The sequence below is a fragment of the Cheilinus undulatus genome, linkage group 12, assembly GCF_018320785.1.
Source record: "Cheilinus undulatus linkage group 12, ASM1832078v1, whole genome shotgun sequence".
NCBI lineage: Eukaryota > Metazoa > Chordata > Actinopteri > Labriformes > Labridae > Cheilinus > Cheilinus undulatus.
In genome coordinates this window covers 26,863,543-26,884,516 of record NC_054876.1, presented here as the reverse complement: position 1 = coordinate 26,884,516, position 20,974 = coordinate 26,863,543, and the positions used below count along the sequence as shown (strand labels likewise).

Sequence of the window (20,974 nt, the reverse complement as noted above, 5' to 3'; positions counted from 1 at the left end):
AATTGACCAGTTATATTGTCCAGTGTTTTTGCAACGTATATTTTACAGACTTTTCATTTTAAGTATAATGAAAGATCTTGTTTTTTTCTGACAGCACTACTTTAATTTCAGAATGACTCATGGGTTTCCTGCATTTGAAGTTGAGTGCAGCCTCCTTTTTAGATTTCAATTTAGAAAATCCCCAAATTTCTCTTCTTTTCTTTAAAATCCTGTGTGCTTTTTGACTTTTTTTTTTTTTTATTGCAGGAGCAATAACAGGCGCAAACTTGCACTTAGAAGGAAAAGCTTTCATCAATTTAAGAACAAAGATGCCAAAAATTCTGCACATATTGAATAGGATTATGATGTTTCTTAGGAAAGACAAATTTCAGAAAAATATCATGAAGATATTGGTGAATAAGGTCCAATGAGCCCAGCTGAGTCTGACCTTGCCTAACTGAGTGGTAGGAAATCACAGCAAACTTTTCTGCCTTAAAACAAATACAATAAAAACAGCCTCACATCAAAAACCTGATCAAACTGTTGAGTCACTCTGAATGTGCACGTGTCGTGCCCCTTTGGTCTATAACAGCAGGAGATGGATTAAACAATAATCGGGAATGTTGTCTGTAACTCAACATGCAACATATTAATCATTTGTGATGCTCGCTGCAGTTGTTACAAGTTCATGTTTTCAGCAGTGGGGATTTGCATGTGTGTTTTGTTGAGTTTCCTGAGTGAATGATTTGATTGCATGCATGGAAGTTGACTCCCTCCTGCTGCTAAATCTCCCCTTCATCAACATTTGGCAGGGTAATGGTCACACACACTGAAAGAAAGTGAATTAACATGTTTGATGTGCAGGAGTATGAACAAAAATGTGTGCATCCGTGTGTGCTTATTTGGATATTTGTGTGTGGGATGGCGGGAATGACGAGGCCAAGCTGAATGAGGATTGCAAGATGGAACTCCCACGCTCTTTCATTGATTATTGCACACAATACAGACCATTACACCACACTAATCCCAGCTCCTCTTCCTCTTCTTTTCTTCCCCACTCTTTTTCTTGCTGTTATCTTGTTTAATCACCTTTTTCCTGACCATTTTCCCATCACATTGCTACCTGGCCTTCTTTCCTTCCTGTTATTTCTCTGACATAACTTTTGTCTCTCTGGCTTTCACTCAATCTTCCATCTTCTTCACACATACAGTATACCCTGTTATGCTTAATTAATACTTATGTGACCTATTTAGTAGCTCTGAATTATTAAAGCAGACTCTGCCTTCAACAGCCTCACACTGTGACATTGCTTGTTTTTCTTGGTGAAGGTAGGCCTAAGCACTCACTGCAAATCAGGTCGTATGTAGTTTGTGTAGCACAATAACATCATCATTATCAACAACTTACAAAAGACGATCAATAAAATCCCCAGAATGTTTTCCAAAGGCAATAAGCAGCCAAAGGAGGAAGGTTGAAATTAGATTGCACTAAAAAGCCTGCCTACTGCATTTCCAACCAACTGCAGACGATTAAGTGCTTCTCTACTAAGTGCAGCGAATAAGGAAATTGTATTAGTCTAGATGGGATGAAATAAAGGCAGGTCAGGTCAGGGGCAGAGACAAATAACTTAATTTTGGATACATTTCTTAAGTGATAAAAGCGGGGACTGAATAACATCCTGTACCTGAGATTCAGAATTTAGATTCAAGGCAGGGGGGTCAGAGCCAGAGGATTGTCCTCAAAGATTACAGCACATGTTGCCAGCAATTCCACTTGAACACAGGATGCATCAAAATGTTTGGTAACCATAAACGGCAGGACAACTGCCATTTCTCTGAAGAATGGCCCCTTTAATCATTTGAACACTGCACATGTTAGTAGTTAATGGTTCAGTCTTAAAATCCACACTGATGTATGAAGGGTGAAAGTAACGCTTCATTAAATGTGATAAAAAGTCATGTGAATTGAAGAATGAAGTGAAAAATAATGTATTTATTTGATGATTTGAGGTTGATTTGATGAAAATAGTGGCAAATTTGATCATTTTCTAATTCATTATTTATCATTAAACGGTGCAAACATTTTTCATTTAAGGAAAGAGTCCTTAATGTTGAAAGTAACAAAAGTGATGATGAAGAAAATATTAATCTTCAAAAATGTGATGAAAGTGAAAAAAAAATTTGTGAAGTCGCAATAAAAGTGATAATCCAGTTATCAAATATTCAATTTTTATTATAAACAACTTAAAATTTCTAACAACATGCAATTTTAGTGACTCCCCCCCCCAAAAAAACAAAACAAAAACCCCCCCCCCAAAAAAACCCAACAACAACTCAACTTAAGTGTCTGAAACTTCACAGCAGCAACAGGGAGTTTTGACTTTCGGGTACTATTACATCACCAAACAACTTTAGGGAATATTTAGGGTAAGAAACTGATGTTGATGATGGTAAATATTTACAGATTTACTAAGTCTGACATCGAATTGGAAATGTTCTCTGTTGTTTTCAAAGTTGAGAAGCTCTAAGCTCAGACAGGTGAACAAGCCAGCATCCCCGTCAGAGACAGCCCCTGACCTCAAAGTGACACAGACCACAGGAGACAGCACATGGGATCTCTGGCTGTAGGCGTATTTTTCTGGTTCTCTAAGAATAGACTGTGCATGCACATTAATCAGTTTCTTGACTGCTGATGGTAATATCAAACACACACAAATTATATTAACTCTTTTTTACATTATTATCTTGCATTATACAATCACACTTTGATAATGAATCATATTGCATCATACTGTACAATACCATACTATTTGTAAACTGCATATGGTAATTAATCGTCTCATATCCTAACAATTCCTATCGTATCGTATATCATATTGTATTGTATCATATCAGAACAGTAACATGACGTAATATTAACATATCATAACATATATTCTCATATCATGATGTATCGCATCATATCACGACTTATCGTATTGTTTAGAATCATAATGTAATGTAATTTATAGTATTGTCATGTATCTATACTGTTGTATCCTGTCACATAGAGTCGTTTTGTTTCATATGTTGTCTCGCCTCATTGTGTCATATTCTTTCCTTCTGTATAAAAAGGCCTGAATATTTATGTTTTATATATTACCAGTTCCACAATAATTCATAAAATTTTGTTGTGCATTTTGTATGTGTTGTATGATATCATAGATAATAGGATTGAGTCATATACAATGACATATCTTAAAGTATTGCATTGTGCTTGATTCTAAAACAAAATATTTATTTTCATCATGCACAAAATAACCACTCACACTCAGACTTTTAAATGTACCATTGTTTCATATGTCGTCAAGGCTGTTTGTATAACTTCTAGCCAATATTCCTTCATGCTAACATCATGGTGTCAGCAAAAATTTCATCACACTGACTCCAATGCTGCATGAAAGTAACTTACAGCAGTAAAGGCACTGTTAGACAAAACATACAAGAGCAGAGGACAAAATTAGCTCCCTATTCCTTTGTGGTTTGAGGTGAGAACTTCCTTCAGCTTAAGAAAAAAACCATAGGTGTGACAATATGTATTTAACACAAGCACAAAGGCTTCTCTTGTGTATTCACAGCCTGGAAGCATGTGCAGACCAAAAAAAAAAAGTAAATGAAAAATTCATGATAGCATCAGAGGAGAGAGCCATTCAATACTAAAGCTATTTAACTGAGACTCTGGCATATCCTCCTGACCAAATCTGACGCCAGCCCTCTTTTTGAGCTTTGATGAAATAATGTCTCAGTTGATCTTTTTTTAATGGGCAGAGAAGGATTTTGTATGAACATAAAACAGTGGCTTTTATATGGCTGTTGGCAAAACAGTTCAAAGGGTCACCAAACTTTTTTGTTTTAACTTCTGAAATCTGGAATATCATGTCTCTGTGATCAAAACTTCTGGTTGTAAATATCAAAAGTTTTATTCTAAAGGTTTAAAAGACTTAACTTTCAATATCAGTTAATCAGTGCATTCTGTTGATAATTAACTGGAATTAACATAAACATTTACCAGTACTGTCTAAAAATGTATAAAGAACATCAGCTTTATGCAATGGGTGGTCTGGTCTGGAACTCATGTAAGTCAAGCAGTATTTCACAACAAAGGAGTTCAGGGCATAGACTTTTTATCATATTTTTTATGAAAGGGTCAACTGATTATCAGTCTGACCTATTGTCTGGGCTTATATTCTTCACTTGGCCAATAATCCGTATTGCTGTTTTTTTTTTTTCTTTTTTTCTTTTTTCTTTTGCAACGAACTCAATTTGGCATTTTTAGCTCTGCTCCGAATTGCGTTTTCCCTCCTTGGTTACATCCACTCTCTTCTACCCCACTACAACTCTATGGCTAGATATCATGTCAGTAATAACCAGTCAACACTGTAGCCTGAGCGATGCGCAACAGGTGTATTGCATCACTTCCTGTTTTTGAGCAACTGTTTTGTTTCTCTGCCCTGTTTCCCTTGCCAACAGAGCTGGTGATCCCTGCTGTTATCAGATCAGTGGACATCTAGATTAATGCAAGTTATCATTAAGCACTTTTGCTCCTTAGCAGCTGATCTAATTGTTTTCTTTTTAACTACACCCTAGCTTAGCAGTAAGCTTCTCTCACTGTGGCCTCTTTTTGTACCTCTGTCTCCTCTGCCTGGTGTGTCAATGAGAAAAAAGGTTGTCAACCACTGGCTTAGGGTACTGTCCAAGTGGACAGTAGGGCTGCCATGAGCATTGCTTTGGATGTCCCAAGGGCTCGTAAACTGTCTGCAGTCTCCAGGCGTATTACCAGGTGAAATAAATGAAATAAATAAGATGCCATCAAGCTTGATGTTGACTGCTGAGGAAACACAAGTGTGTCGACATGTGTTTGAGATTGACTCTGGCTGCCCTGGCCCCCCTCTTCAGCACTGGGTTGTGGCACTAAGGGCCCTGTGAGGAATGCTTAGCATCCTTCTTGCCTAAAACGTATGCACATGACTACATCGTATCACATGTTGTAAATGGAACACACATGTCTGTTCTAGATATCTGTAATTGGTCTCATGAACTTTTAAAAATTGGTATCAATATTTGAACTGATAAGTCATTAGACCTCACTCTAGTGTACAGGGGGTGGTACAGTCTTAGGTAGTCCCCAGTCTATTTTACGATTTCGGAGCAGGGTCTCTAACCATCTTCTTTCTTAGGTAAACAGACACACTGTGGCTAAACCAAGCACTTGGTCATTGTTTTAATGGAATAAAAATGATGTTAATGAAAACTGAATTCAACACAATAATAATAATTATGGTTAATAATAAAATAATTAACCAATGTGTTTAAAGATCTGCATTAAAATCAAAATGTGATGCCTGAGTTGTGTAAGAGTCCAGTAATATTGTGAACTATTAGCATGTTGCACCATTAGAAAAGGATATTCCTGAAGACACATAAGTATCAGTGTATTAGTGTTAAATGACTAAAAATTATGAAACAAAAAGCTTGTGAGATCCACGGCGCATGGTTGTTTGGATAAAAGCTTTCAGTAGCAAAAGCATGTCAAGTCAGTGCATATTAATAGCCCAGGATTTATGGTGCATGAGTAAAAACCTGTCCACTTACATGGGCAAACACATGCTTGCATGGACAGAAACATCCTCCCACACACACATATACACACCCACACACAGGCATCTCAAATCAACCCCCCTCTAGATCTGCTTCCATCTCACTCTCCCCTGTGAGCTGAGGCGGCTACTTCCCTCTTAAATATGTCTCGGATGAATTTTTGATTTTGCTCAGTTCAAAGGGACTTTAATGTTCTTCCTGGTGTCCAATTAGAAATGCCTTCAAACTTTTTTTTGCGGTACACAAAGCCAAGCCACAGCTAACTGCATGCCTACACGGACAGGGAATGAACATCTAAAGCAAAGATAAATAAATAAGCCATGCAAGTCCGAGCGTGGAAGGCATTCACACACCAGAGGATGTGTGCAATTTCTAAAAATGGACTCTGATGGGCATGGATATAGGGAGGAAGAGAGATAGATGGTAGGAGTAGCTCTGTCCATATGATGTGGATCGCTGGTGCAGAAAATATAACTATTACTTGGTAGAGATGCTGTAATGAAATGATAGTTTCATTGTAAGTGCACAGCAACAGTGTGCAATAACAGAATGGGCCTTTCACTCAGCTCTCTCAGAAAGGACTGTTTTTGTCTGTTTTGGCAGAGATATGAGAGCATTTGAACGTTACTGAAGATTGAAAGTCTGTCTTGTTTGCAGTGCCATTCCCTCTCATTACTTTTTAACAGTCTTATCACTTAAGTGTATGTTTTTATCCTGTCTCCTGAAGAAGATCTTTTGCTGCAAATGTGCTAAAGCTAAGGGCTAAAATTCACCTTTGTAATATTCAGTGTTTAACAGCAGAGTGACTCTACTCTTGGCATAATTTATTGAAAAGCTGCACAGCTGCTGTACATGTATGTCCATACTACATATTTTACTAGAACCAACATCCTGTGAAAGGTATGGCCTCTGCATAGTGCAGCAGTGTAAACTGCATTACTGTAACAGTGACCCAGAACATCATGGGGTTTAACCCTTCTAAATAATGAAAGGATTGGTGTTTCCTCACACTGACATAACTACTACTACCTACCTACTATGCTGAAAACCTGGGTTACAGATGTATTATAATGATGCTGAGGAGGCAGTAACCAAACAAATGCAAAATAATCAATCAAAAATAATCATCAACAAAAATTCTCAATTACAGTGGCTACTAAAAGTATTCAGCACCTTGGATATTTTACCCTTTTGCTGACATATGAATCAATCATGGTCAATATAATTGAGCTTCAAAAAAGAAAGTAAAAAAAAAAAAAACATCCTAAAACCTCCTTTGGAGTTACAGCCTCAACAGCTGAGTTGGGAGAGACTCTGCATTCAACAACTGTTGCCCTGGTTCTTTACCAGCCAAAGATTTATGGGAGCTTGGCAAAAAAGAAAACCACTTTTAAAGTACAGACTATTATATTTCAACTAGAGTGTGACAGGTCTGGCAGTAGAATGTTGATCTCAAACAACCCTCCAGCAGACCGCTTATGTGAGACGCAGCATATCTCAGACGGAAGCTAAGTTTTGGTAATAGAAGAAGAAGGAAGCAAATGCCAACAGCATATAAACACCAACGAAGAAACAGGAAATGATGTTGTTAGCTGCAGACTATTTCTACAAACAAACTGACGAAGCTGATGATGAAGACTAAATATAACTTTGAATGCTGCTGGAAATAGTTGATAATGTTTAAGCAACACAATTACAAGCAACAAATCAGAGGGCTAACTCAGTGTGTGATAGATGAAATCTGAGTATGATTTTAAAACCCCCAGAAAAAGACACTGCATCTATTTTTTTTTCCAAAACTGCAATATATTTGCAGAAAGTAAAAACATCCGAATTTAAGTTTCTCCAAACATTGTTCAGCCATTGATGGTGAGCAGGTTGCAGCCGGCTGTGTTTTGAGTCACCAGTAACAGAAAGACATTAGAGAAAAATGCTGGAAAGTGTTATGGATTCTTATTCATTATTTATTCATTGTTGCAATCCAAAAAATGGGTGAGCAGTTTGTAAATCCAACAGACCATTAGTCACAGGAATCATGGGAAAAGTCCCTGGACTATCCAGAACGAATCATTTTCATAACTCCATCCCAACTACTTTGAGCACGAGGCCTTGTATAATCCCTTTCATCATTCTGTGTGAACCTCTTACTCATTTCAGCAATGCCACCAGTGATGAGCCAAGGGGACGTGATTGCCATGAGAATAAAAGGCAGATACACAAAGAAATGGTTGGAAAAAAGGCACAGCCTGGGTGTGCTGGCAGCCCATGCCCATGCACCCAATGCACTGTTGTCTTTACAGTGGAAAGCCTGGGTTACAATCCAGCTTGTGGCTCCTTTCCCATGTCATCCATACTTACTCTCCTTCCCAACTTATGGCACTATCAGCAGTCCTTTCTAAAGAAAGTCCAACAATAAATCTTAAAAAAGGAAAATAGTCCAAATCCTGTGCATATAGAGACACTTGTAGTTTAAATGAAATCTCTGAGTAAAAAATACTTCACTTATTCTTTCTCCTGGCACAAGACACAGTCTGAAAACAGTGCAATATTTCCCAGATTAATCAAGTCACAAAAGTGGATGAAAAAACACTTGGTAGAACACTTCCTATGAAAAGTATTCACCCCCTTGGATGTTTTACTCTTTTATTGATTTTATAAACAAATGATAGTCAATATAAGTTGGCTTTTTTTAGGAAAAAAAAAAGACAAAAACCCCTCTTTATTATAAAAGTAAAAACAGATTTCAACAAAGTAATGTCAGTTAAACAAAAATACTGTATGCTCGGGAAAGTAAGTGACTGCACATTGAAAGCCCTTTAAAGTGACTGACCTAATTCAACCAATGTCCAACCAGTTGGTGCTACTAGTCTCACAATTAGTGAAATGGGGATCACATGAGTGCAGTGAATGTGTCTCAAGTCATTGTCCAGGTCCAGTCCCTGGTTAGTCTGTATTCCTGGTTACCATTACACCATGAGGGATAAAGAACACTCAAAGCAACTCAGAGAAAAGGTTACTGAAAAGAATAAGTCAGGGATACAAAAAAAATCCAAGGGATTGAGCATCCCCTGGAGCTCAGTTAAATCCATCATCAAGAAATGGAAGAAATATGGCACATGTATGAATCTGCCTAGGCTGTCCTCACAAACTGAGGGACTGTGCAAGAAGGCGACTACTGAGAGAGGCAAGCAAGACACCTGTGACTACTCTGAAGGAGTTACAAGTTCAGCAGCCGAGATGCAATCAACAACTGTTGCCTTTGTTCTTCACCAGTCAAAGCTTTATGAGAGAGTGGCAAAGAGAAAACCACTGTTAAAGAAAACTCATATCAAATCTTTACTAGAGTTCCCCAAATGGCATATGGAAGACTCCATGGTCAAGTGGAAGAAAGTTCTTTGGTCTGATGAAACTAAAATGGTGCTTTTTGACCATCAGACATGATGCTTTGTTGGTCAGACACCAAACAAGATACATCACCACAAACACACCATCTCCACCGTGAAGCACAGTGGTGGCAGCATCATGCTGTTGAGGGCTTCTTGGCAACATACAGGAAAATCCTGGAGGACAACCTTATTCACTCTGCATGAGAACTACAGCTTGGGAGAAGATTTATTTTCCGGCAAGATGACCTGTAGCAAACAGCAAAATCTACACAGAAATGGTTAAATGAGTCAAAGCCCAGACCTTGTTTCAATAGAGAATTTGCACATTTATATCTGCAACAGCACAAGGGATCACATAAATACACATTGTTATATCTATGTCATTCCAAAAACAGAAACGTTTTTGGTTTAGTTTTAAATGTAGACCCAGTTGTGATGGCCCAAAAGTGGAATGTGGTTGCAGAGAAAAGGACCACAGCAAGAAAAAGCCCCCCTCCAGGTTTTGATCTGATGACCTTTAGAGTCAGAGCGGGGTGGTAGACAGTGAGCAGGTGAAAGATGTTTTCAGGTGAGAGAGAAAAAAAAAAAATTTAGGGAAAACTTCATTTTCTTGCGTTCAGCTCTCCCGGGTTAATTCCAGAAGTTTTCATGACTTTTGTGCAATCGTGAATACAAGCAGGCTATAGAAAATATTTGCTAAGTAAAACTTTTAAAAGGCTGTTTTGGCAGCTTGTCATGCTTTTTTGACCAACACCTGCCCTACAGCAGCTTTTACAATCACAAAAATAACCTTGTAGAAATAGTAATGGTTTTGTTAGCATGCATAGGTCACAAAGAGGCATCAGTGTTGACTTTATTCTGTTTTATATGCAGTTAAAAACTCCTAGCAGGAGCTTTACTAAAACTCTATTGAGGATATTTGTGCATAGTAACAGTAAAAAAAAAAAAAAGAGATGAATGAACTTTGCTCCATTCCACCTTGCATGAAATAATCCCACTAAATCAGCAACCATACAAAAAAAGGCATGTTATTGCATTACTGAAAGTGAATAATCAAACAAGGGTCGACATTAACTGTGGCCTCAAATAATTGAAAAGCTTGATCCATGAATGAACCTGTGTGGTATTATATTTAACCTGTCAAAGCTTATTAAATGACAGGCATCACTTAGAGACTTAAACACTGTTTATAATCATGGAGACATTGAAGCAATCAATTTCAATAAAAGCAAGCCAACAGAAAAAGAGAGGAAGTTATTGCACATAAAAATGTGTCAGATAAGAAAAGGAGCAGACCGGGTGCCAGGTTTGCAACAAAAACCAGACCCACATAATGATTTGGAGATCAGAGAGAGCCCAGTGGCAAAAAACATACAACATACAACTCAACCAGTAGAGTCATCAAAGACCACAGTGGATGTAGGGCAGATGATAACAGCAGATATCCCTTTTAACTGTTGCTCAGTGAGCCCCTCAGCTCACATGAAACAACAGAGACACCATGTAAGCCCCGTTTGTTTTCACATTTTCATCTGCAGGGCACATCAAATCTTCAGGACATACTGTAAACACTCACACATCTATGCATGCACACACACAGCAGTGCTGCCACTCCCCAGCTGGTCTTTTTAAAGTTGTTGGGAACAAGCCTGTCACCAAATTAAAAGAGAAGGATGTGCGCTCGGGGTGCTGATGACTAGCATAGTGTTGGGAGGCAGACTAATTTGTAAACAGGCCTCTCTGCCTGTCCCTCACTACTTTCAAACATGTGTGGATGGAGAACACTATGAGGTAACGTGTAGTTACAGGCTCTACAACATTTTACCAAACACAAACCAGGTACCCAATTAGGTTTGAATGAGATATTGTTTGCTTGTTGCTTCCCCTTTGCAAGAGAAACGACTTATAACAAATGACCAGTGGCGTCAGCATGAAGGTCATGCTTTTAACAAGAGCAAGCACAGACACACTTCTGCTCAAACACATTCCTGATTTCTCCCTGGTCTATGACTTTTTGTGCAAAATGTGAGAATCAGGAAATGAGGCACATGGTTTTCTAGCAGATCAAAGATGTTTGTATAGGTGCTCTCACACGTCGCAGTTTCCATTCACTTTTTTTTCTGGGACAGCAGATTGGTTAATCCTGAGGGATATGGTGATGATCTTTACTTTGTATCTTGAGGTTTTTGTTTTTGGAAAAAAGTGACAAAAACAAAGTCAAATCCACAACGGCAAATGCAGAATGTCACACAGATACTTTCATTAACAACCAGCTGCAGGATGTCCACTAGGATATAATAATAAAGTACCACAGAAGTCCCTTCTTAACACTGGCCTTCCAAACGGATCATCTACTGTATTGCTAATTTAGTACAACAATGATTGTGGTTCTTACTGTAACCAATCTTTTTACTGAGCGAAAGTTTGCCCATCCCTAAAGTGGGTCAATACCTCAAGAAACACTATAAATAGAATTCAGTTTTCATGACGTAGCATTGATGATTTTCTGATTACATCTGGAACTCGACAGCTTTGATTCCCTAATGTTATGAGTTCACAGTCCTACCTGCATTTCTTGCAAGTCCCCTCACGTCTTAAGTTGGTAGATTAGATAACGTTTCTGTCATGTCTCAGCTGAGATTTAAGCCCATTCACAGGTAAAATAGAGACTTTGAAGACATTTCTTGACTTTGAGTTTTAGAAATCAAATTTAAACTTAGAAACCAAGGGTGAAGAAATTTAGAGCATGGAAGTTTGGGGAAGCTGGGCTATGATGCACCACAGACAGGCATAGCTACCTTGCATAATTTAACAGGTTTAAGGTAAAAAAGGTGTTAAAGAAAATAATGTTGGCTTAGTTGTTTACTGTAACAAACATTTTTGAAGCTAGTATTTTTCACCCAGAAAGCTGCTGTGTTTGGCATTGTTTTGCAATGTGGGCATGCTCATTGTATCTGAACAGCTGTTTGGGTCTGCAGGCTTTATCAGGGAAAACAAGAAGTAACTGAGCTAAAACAACACTAATATGAGCATTTAACTTGAGCTACAATGATGTGTTTACTGGAGATACAAGGAGATACTTTTATGACCGGTAGTATGAAGAGGAACTTCTTCAGATGGCGACTCAGCGGGAAGACAGAGAGGGAGAGAAACTTTATTGGAGATTGGTTAGTAGGAAACTGTCCACAAGAGCTACTGTCATCATGAGTGGGACTTAGTTACAACATTTCTTCAGGACATTTCTGATGGAGGATAGTGGTTCAGGGATGCCAGTAGCCTGCATCACTCCCCATCCAGAGTTCCCTGCCTTACTGAGTGGTGGTGTTTTTTTTTTTTTTTTCTTTGGGGGTGGGGGCTTTTTGTGCCTTTATTGATAGAGGAGGACAGTGGATATAGTTGGAAACAGGGGCGAGAGACTGGGGAGAATACATGTACTGGGGCACGCCTCAAACAAGTAGGCCTTCTGCGCCCTTGAGTGTTGGTGTTTTACAGACCATCTTCAACTTTCTGGAGAAACTGGCTCCAACCACAAAAGTTGAATGGAAATTTGCTATCCAGGTAAGTTATCGGTCGTCACTTTTACTTCTCTAATGGCTCATAACTTGAGAAGTTAAAGTTGGCACAATATGTTTACATTCTGAAAACATTGTATCAGCTGTTGAAGTGGAAAACTCACTTGAAAGCACTGGCTTGTGCTTAATTTGGAGATTTTTTCTCTGACGAAGCCCTCGGATGTAAACATCTCATCAAATATCCAAAGGTGGAAGAGCACATAGCCGGTAGCTGAAGCTGGCATTGAAAAATAGTGCCAAATACAGAGACTTTCTGAGTGAAAAATGAAATGCTTAAAAAATGTTCGATACAGTGTGCAACAAAATCAGCATTGTTTTTTGGCTCACTCACTAAATAATGCAGAGCAGCTATGTCCATTTGTGGTGCTATATCCTAGCTTCACTAAGCTCAACCTGTAAGAAGGGGTAACACTGGCCTGAAATCACTGGAGGATAATGCCACTACTATTATCGCCAAGTACCGAATGCAGTCCAACTTCAAACATACCAAAATATCCCTAAGGTTCTAGCCAGCATGTAACAATCTATCTCTCATCTAAATATATGGTATACTCAAGAATATTCAAGGCCACAACAATAATACTGCATGTAGTGAAATGCAATAAAAGTTTTCTTATAGGCCTCTAAATGAAAGCAAACATTTAAAGAAACTGGAAATTGTTATAATTGCTAGACATATTTGCACTACAACAAATCCTAACCAAAACTGAATAAAACATTTGGCGCTATCTTACTCTGTGGATGTGCTGGTCTTAAAATGAATTGGTGTTTGGCATTCATTCCAGCTTTCATTAAAAGATTAAAATCTGCCATGTGTCACTCTGACTGGCTGACTCATGTTTAAGCCCAAACACACAAATGTATACATCCTAAAATTAAAGAAAATAAGTCATACAATATTTTTTTTATTAATCTAAATAATGTCAGTCATATCTGAGTGGCAAGAAAAAAAATTTGCATTAATTTTAAAGTCAATTAGGGGTTTTAAAGCTTGAAGTAAAATCTCTGCCTGAGCTTATCATCATCTTGCACAAGACATTCTTAAGTCCAAGAGAGGGGTGGACAGGTTAGGAACATATCTTGATGGGCAGTTTATGTTTGATAGGAAGCTGTGATGTCATCAATAAGAGGCTGTGCAGCTGGCATGAGGTCACCTTGTCAAACCTGCTGAAAAACAGGTTTAATCGGGTTCTCCCTCCTGAATCTCTTCAACCATTTATCCTAACCACCTATAAACAAGACTGTTTCTCTTCCCAATCCATTTCTATTTCATTCTAATCTGACACAGCTTGATTTAAAGTCGCTCTCTGCTTGTGGTCACTCTTTCCCTAGTTTTTCTTTCAGTTTATTTTGGACATTTTCTTTGCCAACTTTCCTGCACCAAACTCAAACCCAGATGGCCTCAGTTTTACATGTGGATAGACTGTGTTTTCTTGCAGCTTTTAAATCAATGAACTGTTTTCCTAGGTGTTATAGAACATGATGCAATATACAATTCAGCTAGAGAGCCTGATGTGCACATAATGCACCACGCAGAGCATATTCTAGTCCATTAGCTGACTACCGGACAGAAGAGTCTTCATGAATTCCTGTAACCGCACTCCCAGAGAACTCAGCAGGCTGCTACTGGACAAATGGCCTGTATCTATCTAAGTACAGCACATTTTGCAAAGTGACTATGGAGCTGTGTGCATCATTAGCCTTGCATAGTGATAGTTCCAGGGCTTAGTCTCAAATTTAGAGGAAAGAGGAAAACGTTGGATAAGGCGATCATGGAGGTACTGTACCAGAAAATATCTTTATTACAACTCTGTGATAGTCACACTTTCTCCACAAACCCATTGCTAGTAGTATCAGACCCCTGCCTGACCTCGCTATTGTGCGATCTTGAGTTCATCAAAAACTTTTAAACAGCCTCTTTTGCTCCTTATGCTCTACTTCCTTTTGTACACCAGCACCAGCTGTAGGCCTCTGAGCACAGCTGAGTGCAACATCCTTCAGCCATCTGTATGTGACAACAACATTTGGAAGTATTTCCAGTCATCTAGAGGAGATCTGACTGAGCTTGTGAAAATTTAACCAGCTTGGTTTGGAATCAAACTTCATTTTCCTTGTGATGGCAGATGACTGTCTTTCAACCCAAACTCCACTTCAGTGTTTCTCTTGTGTGCCAAAGAACTTGGCAGGAGGGGTCAAGCAGTCAACATTAGGGCTGTCACAAGTGCAGATATTAGGAAAGAAGAGAACATTTTAGATTTTCTAATCATGAATCAAACTGCAGCCATTAAGGATGTTGTTTCCTCTTATTTGTGTGTTTTTCAAAAGAAGGATAGTCAAGCTCAAATATTGAAAACGAGACTAATAGCGTCACAGCAAAGGTGCGTCAAATTCATGCACTATGGTTAAATGGTAGGTCACACAGGGTGCGACAGCTGCTCCTGAACATTGCTTTCGATGGATCGCTAATAAATTCTTGCCTTTTTGGACATGTTCTCAGTTTTGAGTATTGCATCTGTAATAGCTCTCCTTAATCATCCTCATTTATCACTCCAGCACCATGGACAGCTCACATAACAAAAAGAGTCTCTTATGCAGGAAGAAGATCTCCTTTAGCTATGATCATTACCTTATTTTATGATGGCTATCTGGTTACAAGTAAAACATTCACACTCAGCTCTGGAGCAATAGATCACAATGCAAATTGCATGAATAAAAAGTTTCTGGGCCAAATTCTCACTGATTTTTCAAAGTCTTTGAGCCCTTTAATATAGCTGTAAGGACAATTTGATAAAAAAGAAAAAATATCTGAACTTTGGAGGATCATATCCTATTTGGGATGCTTGAACTTTTACCCATATAAATAGAGTAACTTGATGGGATGAATAACATTGAAAAGACCACAGCTCGGAGAAAATCCTTGTGACTCAGCTGACCAAGCTTATGCCTTAAACTGACAGATGGTTTCTTACACTAGTTTAGGTGCAGGGATTGATAGCACCGACAGGAAACATTATAATTATTAAAAGTTAAATAAAATATGTACTCACAACTTTCTATCTCCAGTGTGCAGTTTTGCTCATCCAGCGGATATCTTCTGAGGTCCATCATACAAGCAGCCGTGGTAGTGATCCTGGAACACAGGAAATATATGCTTGACAAGTGGCCTTGCAATAAACTCTGAGTCATTCACAGCAATTTAGCTGCATGTTGATGCTGGGTGAAAAATCACTACAAACTTCATTGTATTAGAACAGAGTCAGTCTCCTCATTGACCAATCACAGCCCAAATTTCTGCCTTCTTTTAACCATACCCAAATGTTTTTAATGAAAAATGTGGTAGTTTGGAAATGAACTGGAACAAAAGATGTAACAAAACAAAGAGATAGAGATATTTCCTTCAGAATAAAGTGTGTTATTGACTTTACTCCACATTTTTTTTTCTAGACACTCATCTGCAACTCATTGATAATGGCTTCCCACTTTTGGGTCTGGACCCTCCAGTTGGGAACCAAGGATCTGAAACATACAACAGCAAATATAAAAAGACATGAATGATCAACATTGTCAATGCTGGTTTTAAGTGACTATTTTCTAAAGACTATCTAGATATATAGTGCTTAACAAATTTATTAGACCACCACCCAAAGTAAGGTTTATGCCACAGCTGCCCTAAATTAACAGCATTGGTAAAAATCATTTTTTATGTTTCTGCAATGGTTAATACACCAATATGTACAAGCTCTTTAACCCAAATGATATTTTTTATGCTAAAATATAATTATTATTGTTGTCCATGAATTTTCAAATTTACTGATTTACAAAAAAACTGAAAAAATCGTAAAGCACATTATTATTTCTTGATTTGTATGTCAAATTATAGTTATTTACTTGCATTCCTGAACAGAAAAATGAGTTTTAGTGGGTGAATGTTTTGCTTGATTCATTTCTGACTTCTCAGAGAAGCCCAGTGAGCCGGCTCAAATTTGGGTGAATTCAGTTTGAAATTCCACATTCCTGTTCAAAATGGTAAAATGTGGAGAATTACTGCAAACGAAAGAGTCGGCATTAAAGCACTTCATGATGTTGGGTGGTTTCTGAGACAAAAATGACAGGTGGTCTAACAAATCTGTTAAGCGCTGTATATGTGAATGTAACACATGCAGAGTGTTTTCAATAGGTTATTATTTCAGATCTGGGAGCAAAATAATCAAAGGCTCTTTTACCCAGCTCAGAACAAACACTTGGCACCTGGAAGAATGAAGATGAAAACTACTGGAAGTTTCCAGTAATCATAAATATGAGGGGAGTTTATCCAACACTACCTTATACACAAAAATGTAGAAATGAAGTTGTCTGTGTAGAGTTGGTGACTGCAAACCAACCAATTCATACATTGTACAGTGACTTAATGCTTCATTTAAAAAATCTTATTTTATTTTGGGCCTGATTCAACAAAGTCCACTTCATAACACAACACAACACAACACAACACAACACAACACAACACAACACATAAGTGGATGGTTCTAAGGTTTGATTTTAAGCATGATTTTCCTGTAGTGAAAGATGTGTTAGGAGTGATTTTACCCTCTCCAATCTGCTCAAATTATGATCAGGGATGACCCTATTCGAAATTGTGATTATCAATAAATATGTGTGGACTATGTAGCTAATCAGAGAGCAAGGTGACTGCAGGAAGGGGGCACTTTGGTAATGATGTTAAATAGGAAGCATAAGGTCAGATGGACAGCAGAAATGATTAACTGACTTGTTGTTCTTGTTCTGTAAAATCCACCACTTCAATAAAGAGAGGGGCCAGACCAAAATTGCAGCCACCATGGGTGTATTAGGTAGCTAACAGTTAACCATGATTAGCCTGTCTCCTCTAAAGTAGCATCTGACCTCTCAAGACATGAAGTTTGATAATCAAGACTTAACCAGGACTAGTTGTTGGTGAATGAATGGGTTAATGTGTGGTGTGCTGTGTTGCTCATGTTGTTGCACATTACCCAGTACAAGAACAAATCAAGATGGTTAAATGTATCATGTGTTTTACAATATGCTCAATGTACTGTCTATCCCTTTTGGAAAACTGTTTCCCCTGGTAGACCACTAGCCAAATAACCAATACCATGTTACATAATTATGTCAGTTATCACTGAGTGCATGACTAAAGTAACTAAACTACACTTCAAATCTTCCAGCTCATGCACTTCCTGGTAAACCAGGAGCTGTTGAGAGTTCGGGGGTGGCGGCAGCAGTGGTGGGAAGCCCTTTGGGGATTACAGGGCCAAAGCTAATCCTTATGTCCCAGTTTTAGCATTGTTTGGATAATCCTGTGTCAGGCCCACCTGAGATGCGAGTCACTGCAGGGATCAAGCTCTTTGAGACAGTGGTGGCAGCAAAAGGCAACAGATAACAGAAGTAGTGTTTGTACTCTGTTGTATGTCACATCAACATGAAAAATATGGAATAAAAAAATGCTTTAGTGTCACATCAGATACCCCAAACTAGCTTGATACACATACAACTTCTATTTATGTATGGAAAATTAAGAAACAATGTTCTTTACTTTCACATATGGTTCGGATACAACACCATATCTGTAGGGCAATGTCTCTTCAATACAATTTTATCCACATTAAGTCAGTGGATACAGTCTAGAGTTGAATAATAACTGAATACCAACATCCATATGCCATTTTAAGTCTCAGTTAAGAGAACGAAGACATTTCATAAAATAGAAGGTAGAAAAATATTGTAAACATAATTTGTTTACTACTGTTATTTTATAACAACTGAGAAGAACTAAAATCAGGCCAAAAAGTTCCAGCCTGACCCTATCATTTTCTCCACCCTCATCCAGTACCAGTAACCATATTAATGGGTCCAAGCCCAGTAATTAAAAAATGTTTTTAATAACCCAGCCTTATAAGTTAAAGTCTGAACTACAATTCTAAGTTTAATGACAAAAATATTTTCAGATACAGAAATGAGCGCTACCTGGGAGCATGTATTTACAGATGTGGCCTATTGATTGTTTATGATAAACAGAGCAGTGAGGATGAGGAGCACACATGCAAACATCACTGTGTAGAGAAAAAGAGAAGCATCTACAGTCTGCACTGCTCTTCAGTCATTTTATTGTTAAACTGATTTGCATAAGAGCAAATGATCAACTGAAGTATTTGAATTTCTGAATGAAAGAAACTATACAAGTACATTAATGTTTCTGACACATTTCTAAAAGATCGTGGAATACATAAGTCAGGTGTTGATCTTTACGGTCATAACATTATCCTTCTGCATTTATGATGTCTATAAAGTTTAATGACTGTATCATTCAGATGAAATGGCATCTATTCTGTGCATAAATAAATTTCTCTTTGTAATCAAGGGAGCCATTTAAATCATCTTTAATAAGCCTCTAAAACACTGTTTTAATCCCAGCAGTCTTCATTAACAAAAGGTCTCAGAGTTATCATTCATTCAACAAGTTTCATCTGAGGAACTACTTTAAATGACAAATGCAAATCCTATTATCCTGGAGCAAACTGAAATGGGATTTGAGGTTTAATCTCCAGCAGCTGAAGTGTCAAAGATCAACAGCACCTGCCTCTATGGAACATGATGAGAAAAAAAGATCAATAAGGCTGTGGATTGTTATCTTTACTTCAACTGGGATGGCCTTAAGGGGGATTGTACGGAAAATACAAGAGTATGGAGGCAGAAGGATAAGTGAATCAGTAACTTCTTTTAAACAGATTCTAAAGGGGAAAAATTTGCTTGTTTACCAAAAAGTTTAAATGTCAAATAAAAAGTCATTTAAAAGAATGCCCAACTCTGTGGCACAGGCTGTTTTTATTCCATTTCATGGACATTGGTCACTGCAGTAGAAAGTAAAAAATAACGCTCTGTACTAAATGCATGGGTTTTGACTTTGAATTAGAAGTGCACTGACTGTGACAATTAGGGCCAATACTGAAGTTTAAAATATATTTTTAGCTGATCCTGATACCTATGATTTTTCATCACTTCTTTTAGTGTAACAGAGTGTCACAAATGCTGTACGGCTCTGCAAAGTGTTGCTAATCCTTTTATTCCACACGATCCTTGTAGATGATAAATTACTTTACTAAAGTAAAAACTTTGGAAAAATATTGTTACAATAATTTTCTAGAGTGGGTTTTAGGTTTGGAAAAACCTATGATTGATAAACTGGACAAAATGGACATTGCAGGCTGTATTTTAGTTACAATTCATATTTATACTGAGATATTGCCATTTCTTAAACTATTTGATATGGAATAAAATTTTTCATTAAATGTTTTAATTTATATAGTTAGACAGGATCTAACATTGCAAAGCAGATGGATATGCCTGTTTCGGTGTTTCTCACTGGTGAATCCATCTTGCAAAGCTCTTGTCTGAACCGTTTGGACCCGGTTAGAAAGTGACAGGACCAATCGAGGGGCAGTACTTTCAGGTGTGTCAGAGTCGTGACGTAAGCAAGCAGTAATAAGAGGCTGGTGCCTTTATGGTGGAAGAGCTTAGCATGGATGCTGCTAAAGCACCAGATTTATCAGATTTTGACGACATTTCTTTGTTGAAAGAACAAAGAACAGCAGTGAGTTGTCTTCTTTTCAGAAGTGACAAAAGCCGTGTACTGACATTTCTATAGTTGCCATAATTCACGTTATTCCTCGGTAGCTGCGCACGTGCACCTCGGTTGCGGTGACAATGTCACGTGTTTTGTTGCTCTGATTGGCCTGTAAAAATGTGACAGAATGTTCATCCAGTCACACTCCAGGTTTTTTTTCAAATCCTCTGCCCTTTCCCAAATGCTTAGTATTAAAGGTTTCCCAGATGGATGTGTGAAACAAATCCATCTGGCGTGTCAGGTTAGGATCTGGCAGGGTGTTCTTTTTAAACAAAGACAATATTTTGTGCCAGTTCTAATGTTAGAGTCATTAAATGAAGCTTAGTGTTAGTTCATGCAGGACATGGATTCATAGGTCCAGCTGCAATCAGCTGATGGCCAGCGGATTCTATTTATCATCTCCCAGCTCCAATGGCCAATCACAGCTCTTTCTCTCAGTCCATTGAAATTTGATGTCCCTGTTTGCATTAATGCTGATGCACCACACTGCCGCTGCTGGAAAAGCTTCACCTCCTCCACCCCAGCCTCCTCCTTTTGCATAAATCTTGTTGCAAGCTCCAATTCAGTTTCATGCTACTATGGGTTAATTGCTTCTGAACTAATTCATTGAATTCAGTATGCATTGTCATAAATGTACCATGCTTAACAAATTCATTAGACCACCCTAACCCTAACCAAAGTAAAGTTTATGCCACAGCTGCCCTAAATTAACAGCATTGGTAATTACCAAAATCATTTTT

General features: G+C 38.1%; 1 protein-coding gene across 1 annotated transcript in view; it reads right to left on the bottom strand.

The window, feature by feature from the left end:
* The window catches only part of LOC121518911 (gamma-aminobutyric acid receptor subunit beta-2), a 105,485-nt gene that overhangs the window by 22,002 nt on the left and 62,509 nt on the right, over positions 1–20,974 (bottom strand). Inside the window, exon 5 of the mRNA XM_041801602.1 lies at positions 15,622–15,704. Coding sequence (XP_041657536.1) covers positions 15,622–15,704 — 83 coding nt within the window. The remainder of the gene's footprint in view (positions 1–15,621; positions 15,705–20,974) is intronic.